Source organism: Sinocyclocheilus grahami, unplaced genomic scaffold, assembly GCF_001515645.1.
Source record: "Sinocyclocheilus grahami isolate Dianchi unplaced genomic scaffold, SAMN03320097.WGS_v1.1 scaffold187.1, whole genome shotgun sequence".
NCBI classification, from domain to species: domain Eukaryota; kingdom Metazoa; phylum Chordata; class Actinopteri; order Cypriniformes; family Cyprinidae; genus Sinocyclocheilus; species Sinocyclocheilus grahami.
In genome coordinates this window covers 1144491-1151718 of record NW_015505366.1, presented here as the reverse complement: position 1 = coordinate 1151718, position 7228 = coordinate 1144491, and the positions used below count along the sequence as shown (strand labels likewise).

The window sequence follows — 7228 nt, the reverse complement described above, 5'->3', positions numbered from 1 at the left end:
CGGATGGTTATGAACAGGTTGACTTATGTGATTGAAAGTAGAAACATTTTTTCAGCATGTCAAAGTGGATTTAGAAAAGGGAGAAATACGATGGATTCAATATTGTGTTTGGAAGCTGAAATTCGAAAAGCTCAAATTAATAAAGAGGTGCTTGTGGGAGTCTTTTTTGATGTAGAAAAAGCTTACGATATGTTGTGGAAAGAGGGGCTTTTAATGAAATTGGAAAGCTTGAGAATTGATGGAAAAATGTATAACTGGATTCTGAGTTTCTTGTTTGGAAGAACAATTCAAGTAAGAGTAGGGACTGCTTTTTCTCAGATTCTCCCAATTGAGAATGGAACTCCCCAGGGAAGTGTGAGCAGTCCTATTCTTTTTAATTTAATGATAAATGACATCTTGCATAACGTTGATACTGGAATAGGAAGATCATTGTATGCGGATGATGGAGCACTATGGAAAAGGGGGCGCAATGTTTTATTTGTAGAAAATAAAATGCAAAAAGCAGTGAATGTGGTGGAGAATTGGGCGAATTGTTGGGGTTTTCTGTTTTCTGTGGCAAAAACACAATTAATATGCTTTTCGAAAAAGAATCCAAATTTGAATGTCAAAATGTATGGTTATCAGCTTCCAGATTCGGGAGTGTGTTGGAAATGAGAGGAAAAGATACGGAAATAGGAAGAAAGATGTCATCTTATCAAGACTAAGAATCGGACATATTAAACTATAGTCTTTATAAAATAGGTAAGCATGAATCGGGAAAGTGTGACAAATGTGGAGAATTAGAAACAGTGAAACATTCTTTTTGAATGTTCTGCATATGAAAGGGAGAGATTTCAATTAATTCAAGAATTAGGATGGCTGGGAGTTGATAATATTTCTTTAAAAGTATTGTTAGGAAATGGGACGAGGCTATCAAGAGTGCAAGAAAATGTGTTTAAATACCTGAAAAACATAGGAACAATAGATAGAATCTAGTTTTTTTTTATTTTCCCTTCTGTATTTCTTTCTTCCAAATGTATACACACTCCACACTCCTGATCAGTAGGTGGCGGTAATGCACCTTTTTCGCTGGTTTGCCAAACCGCCATAAAACACCAGAAGAAGAAGAAGAAGAAGAAATAATGCTCATTACCTGCAGAAGCAGTCCTGCAGATGGCCAAACGTTGCTAGACCCGACATAAACTAGTTATATTTTCTGGCGAGGAGGGACGTCGTTTCTTTACAACATAAAATGCTGCTGAGGTAAACAGTCATTAGCATTTATTCTGTGCAGCCTTACAGTCAACAGAAATGTATGTGTCAAAAGAAATTGCCTTTAGAAGGAATTTGTGCTCAGATAGCTACCATCACCATCTGTTTACTGTAGTCACTATTACTAATGAGTTATTAATATCATTAGCCCGTTCACATGCACGAAATGTTACTCATTGTAATGTCAGCATTGTTTTTGTAATTGCTTATAAAGCATTTGTAGTAGCCTATGTTAAAGTTGTGCCACCTGCATCATGTTTTAACATTGAAAGAAGATTTTAAAAGTGCTATGTCCGTCTTTTGTTACCGCTGTGATTGCACCGCGCTGTGTAGATGAAGAAAACGTGATCGCAGGCGTTGTCGGATGCAGGCAGGCGTTGTCGGATGCAGGCAGGTGTTGTGATCAGGAGCAGCGGGCAGGACTGCAGGTATGGACACCTGGACACCCAACCCAAGAGCCAAACCCTTCATCCCCCGCCAGCAGCGCAGCCTCTACCTCACATGGAAATACAGACTCACCAACAAAAGAGCAGTACGACGAATCTGCCAGGTCAGCACATGTCAGGTAATAAGATTATTCTTTAACACAGGGGTGTCCAAACTCGGTCCTGGAGGGCCGGTGTCCTGAAGAGTTTAGCTCCAACCCCAATTAAACACACCTGAACCAGCTAATCAAGCTCTTTCTAGGCATACTAGAAACGTAAAGGCAGGTGTGTTGAGGCAAGTTGGAGCTAAATTCTGCAGGACCGAGTTTGGGCACCCCTGCTTTAACACTTACAATGGGGGTTTTAGTTTTCTTTCCTATTATATTTCTTTCCTAGCTCTATTAAAGTTTACTTGTATTTGCATTTGTGTGTTTTTTTTTAGTAGACTTATTTATGCCTTTTTATTAATACTTTTTTCATTGTTTTTTTTTTTTTAATAAACAATTAATTTAGTATTCATCGTTAAAATAGCCTTTATATTTTTATTTTATTTTTTATTTTTTTGCAAAATAGGGCATGCATAAATTTAAACTACTTTGTCATTCCATCTAATAATCAGTAAAAAAATAAAATAAACTAACTGATAGTGATAACACACTAACTGATAACAGCACAACTGTTGATCCACGACTTTGCCACAAGATCGTAATTACTGACAATGTCATAATGGTAGATTGTGGCAAAGAATACAGGATTTTCGATACATCCGATTTTCACAAGTGCCGTAACGAAAGTTTGGTTATCAGTTTACGTTGCAGTCATGGTCATGTATTATGGTAGGCTGGGCAGCACTTGATCCTGAGATGAAGTTACAGTGGGGTCCAATGTGATTCGGACCATACTGAAAATCTGTGGTTCAGTATCTGGAAATAAAACAAGTGTCAGGATTTAAAAAAAAAAAAGAAAAGAAAAGAAATGCGAGTTAAAACGATTAAGAAAGGTTTCTTGCATAGGTCACTAATCAAAGCAAATTTGTGACACTGACCATGTGATTTTTGCTCAAAAGGTCAGATGTAGGCCTGTCGCAATAATCAATATATATCGACTTATTATTGCGCAATATATGTACATGACCGCAATAATTTTTGGTGACGCAATATATTGCCCATTATATTTACTTAAAAATGTATGTCACCATGTATTGTACATTCCACTTGCACCTGTGTCTTTTGCAGTTTCTCATACATAACATGGTGTGGTCATGATGTGCTAGTTCAAATTTTAAAAATGCTTCTACAAAAAAAAGTTTCATCTGCAGATATGGCCTTGTTTAGGGATCTGTGCCTTTGTGCATACGGGCATCTGACTGCTAAGTAGTTTTTGTGTTTTTCAGCAATAGTGTGCACCCTTAATTTACAGAGAAAAGAAGGTCCGGGAGGTACAGAAAAATCTGTAGATGGAAAAATCCGCATACAAGTTCTTTTGTGCATTTATCTTTTTTTCTACTTGTTACTTTGCACTTTTTGTTAGAAAATGTTTATTTACTATTTATTCAGCTTTTTAAGGTATCTAATATTTTGATACTTAATTTCCATGATCTAAATATTCTTAAAAATGTAAACGTTTGTTGTCATTTGGAAGTGTGTAGGCCTTCTTGCGTTATTATGCTGTTACATTATGATTATATATGCAGTGGCATAAAATGGTCTTTAAAATGACAATAATATCGCTTATCGCAATTATTTCTGGCGCAATATATCGCACAACAAAAAGTTGTTTTCATGACAGGCCTAGTCAGATGTTATTCTGATGAAGCACCAGATGTTCAGTGGAACATCTAAAATTATGCTGTACAGCATGATCATCAGAATGTATTCTTGTGTTCATGCAGCTTCAGTTCAACTTGCACAAGAATTGTAATGCTGCTAATATAAATTGTAACTTTACAGAAAGCTTTCTGATAGGATAGGGTTAGGTTGTAGAATTTATAGCTGGCTATATTTTAATGCAGTAGAATTCTATGAAATGCCCCCATTTAGATAATGTGTGTGTGTGTGTGTGTGTGTGTGTGTATGTATGTTTGCAGGCCAGTGCTGTCCTGTTTCTACTGATCACAGTGATTGTGAATATCAAACTCATTCTTGATACAAGGAGAATAGCCAGTGGGGAGGATACAGCTCAAGAGTATGGTAATGTCAATTAAGTACCTTTGTGGACATTGTTTTATAATGCCTTTACCTCATTCAAAATATTACTATTACTTTAGTGGATTTGTAAAGACACTAATATCATTGTGCTTTCAAAGGTTTTAACTTTTACACACTGTCAGTTTTGAATTAATAACATTCTTTTTTTGCTATCATTGAACGTTGTCTCAGATGATGCCCTGCCTAACATGGAAACTCCACAGAGACCAGCCAGTGGGAGGAAGGTTTTGGATATCGAGGTGTACTCTAGTCGATCTAAGGTTTATGTAGCAGTGGACGGTACCACTGTGAGTGCTTCTGAGCCTTTTTTATGATAGGACACAATAGCCACACCATTACCAGATAACAATATTTGATGTATTTTTGCAGGTTCTGGAAGATGAGATGAGGGAGCAGGGCCGAGGCATACATGTTATAGTTCTAAATCAGGCAACTGTAAGAACACACATTCACGTCTCATCACAAACTGTATCTTCTTTTATCATTACTATATTTTTAAGTTGTCCACTCCATAACTCGAACATTATTTCGATTATTCTGTAAGTTTGTATGATAACATTTTGCTGTATCCTCTTCTTTCAGGTTCATGTCATGGCCAAAAGAGTGTTCGATACTTATTCTCCCCATGAGGATGAAGCCATGATCCTCTTCCTCAACATGGTCACACGTGGCAGAATCCTCATCTTCACTATTAAGGTTAAAGAAATGCCTCTCCCATCCACTCTCATGGATTCAGATTTGTGTTTTCTTTGTCTGTAAGTGCACTTCTTATTGGCCTCTTCAGGATGAGGGGACTTTCCACTTGAAGGATGCAGCGAAGAATCTTCTGAAAGGTTTGGGTAGTCAGGTAGCTGTCACCTTAGGCTGGAGAGAAATGTGGACTCTGGTCGTGAAGAAGGGGGGTAAGGACAATGCTTTTTAACTTTTTAATCATGTATTATACTACTGTTCAAAAGTTTGAAATAATAAATTTTTTTTTTTTTAAATGTTTTTGAACGAAGTGCTTATTACAAAGGCTGCATTTATTTGATCAGAAATACAGTAAAACTATAAAATTGTGAAATATTAGATAACGGTTTTATGTCTTAACATTTTCAAATTTTTTTTTTTTTTATGTGATGGCGAAACTGAATTTTCTGCAGGCATTACTTGTCCTCAGTGTCACATGGTCCTTTAGAAAACATTCTAATATACTGTAATACATTATATTTTATAGTATATTAAAACAGAAAACGCCTCTTTTTTTTCCCACTGTGATGTGATATAAATGTACTATTTATTTTCTCAGGACAAATTTATGGGGAGAAGCACTCCAAGTCTCCTGCTCTGTCCACATGGGGTGATCCTGTGCTGCTGAGGACTGAGGTCCAGCTGACAGCTTCTGAAGGTATTTATGCCTCTATTATTATGAGTGTAGAGTTCATTTGTTGCAGTTATGTTATGGATCGTGTTGAAACTCTGTTGATTTTGTGACTCATTTCAGAGGCAGAGTGCCATTGGGCAGACACAGAGCTGAACCGCCAGAGGAAACTCTTCTGCAGTAAAGTCGAAGGATATGGAAGCATTTGTAGTTGCAAGGATCCAGCACCCATAGAGTTTAATCCTGACCCAGTAAGAAACGCATCCTGTGACTAAAATAAGAAAATTAAAAAATTAGTAGTCAGTGAGATTTTTGTATACTTTTTTAAACACTTTTATCGAGCATTAAATTGATAAAAGTGACCGTAAAGACTTTTACATTGCTAGAAGAAAAATCTATTTCAAATAAAGTATTTTCTTTTGAACTTTCTTTTGAGTCCTTAAAAATGCATCACACTTGCTTTAAAAACAGATGTAATAATCTCTTGCGTCAAGGCATTCACTTTTACACTTTACGTTACACTGTCTGACCTACCAAACCTGTGCAAAATATTAGCATGTTTTTGTCACAGTGAACTATTTAAAAAGTTATTTTACTGTGATACATTTTTTGATACCATGATATGTTTTTATCTATGGTATCAGGGACATCACAATCAATATGCATGATGCCAGGACAGACTCTACATGTTTTTTTTCTCTCCAAGTTTCCCTTTTAACCATTGTTTTTATGCAGAAGTGTAAGAATTTCAGTTGTTAGTGCTTGTTATACCCCTCATCCTGAGATAACTTGACTCTTAAAAGCATTTAGACAGCAGAGCACAGTGTTTGTGTTAAATCTGTGTGGTTGACTAAACATTTCCATGTCCTGTCTAGCTGCCTAACAACAATGTCTACAACGTCCCAGTAGCAGTTATAGCTGGAAATAGACCAAACTATCTATATAGGTTAGTAAACGTACATTTCCTTGTGCTTTGCCATACTACCAAACCACATTATGTGGAGTTGAATGAATTAGTTAAGTCTGTGGCAAGTATTGATATGTTTTTCTGTTTTTGTTTGTTCATATATTTTTGTAGCCAACCAAGAATTGATTTTAGGAAATTAATACTTTTATCATCAAGGATGCATTAAATTGACCAGAAGTGACAATCAAGACACATGTATTTCACATACTTTAAAAAAAAAAAAAAATTCCCACGTTTTGATTTGGCTTCAGTGGAGAAATCAGAAATCCTTTATATTAAAAAAATGCATGCCTTGAATACCTGACTGAAGCCGTGTTTGTTTCTCTAGGATGCTGCGCTCTCTTCTTTCCTCCCATGGTGTCAATCCACAGATAATCACTGTTTTTATTGATGGCTACTATGAGGTATTGTCTCCTTTTTTCCCCTTTTTTTTTTCTCTCCTCTTAAATGCATTTTTTCTTCTCCGCTTTTGTGAGAGGATTTATACATAATTACAAACTTAACAAAAGCTTTCTGGATAGGAACCCATGGATGTGGTGGATCTCTTCGGTCTTAAAGGAGTTCAGCATACGCCTACCAGTATTAAGAATGCTAGAGTGTCACGGTGATATGTTTGTGACTTTTGTTTGAAAATGAACAATTAACATGGAAAGGAATGGCCAGTGATGTATGATTGCACTGCTCAAAGCCTGTTTGTGAATGACCATAAGATGGCAATAATATATTGATGTTAATTTTGTCTCAGCACTACAAAGCCAGCTTGACTGCAACCTTCAATCTGCATCCAGTGAGTAAATGATCACCTGCCTCACACCTTATATACAGTTACATTGTGAAACAGCTTGCAAGTGTTTGACTTTGGGGGAAAAAAAAAAAGTTTTAGGATGCAGATTTTGCCATTGTCTTGGAGGAAGACCTGGATATTTCCATAGATTTTTTTATCGGGTATGGATATAATATACTATTACATAAATATAGTGATAGATTATATAAAATTAATAGTGAGTGTATACACACA

General features: G+C 36.2%; 1 protein-coding gene across 1 annotated transcript in view; it reads left to right on the top strand.

The window, feature by feature from the left end:
- The first annotated feature begins 1115 nt into the window (after positions 1-1115).
- The window catches only part of LOC107594636 (protein O-linked-mannose beta-1,2-N-acetylglucosaminyltransferase 1-like), a 16936-nt gene continuing 10823 nt past the window's right edge, over positions 1116-7228 (top strand). The window contains exons 1-12 of the mRNA XM_016284755.1: positions 1116-1242; positions 1585-1801; positions 3763-3865; positions 4055-4170; positions 4253-4318; positions 4466-4579; positions 4668-4785; positions 5172-5270; positions 5367-5494; positions 6119-6189; positions 6539-6614; positions 6732-6814. Of these exons, the coding sequence (XP_016140241.1) occupies positions 1682-1801; positions 3763-3865; positions 4055-4170; positions 4253-4318; positions 4466-4579; positions 4668-4785; positions 5172-5270; positions 5367-5494; positions 6119-6189; positions 6539-6614; positions 6732-6814 (1094 nt within the window). The 5' untranslated portion in view covers positions 1116-1242; positions 1585-1681. The remainder of the gene's footprint in view (positions 1243-1584; positions 1802-3762; positions 3866-4054; positions 4171-4252; positions 4319-4465; positions 4580-4667; positions 4786-5171; positions 5271-5366; positions 5495-6118; positions 6190-6538; positions 6615-6731; positions 6815-7228) is intronic.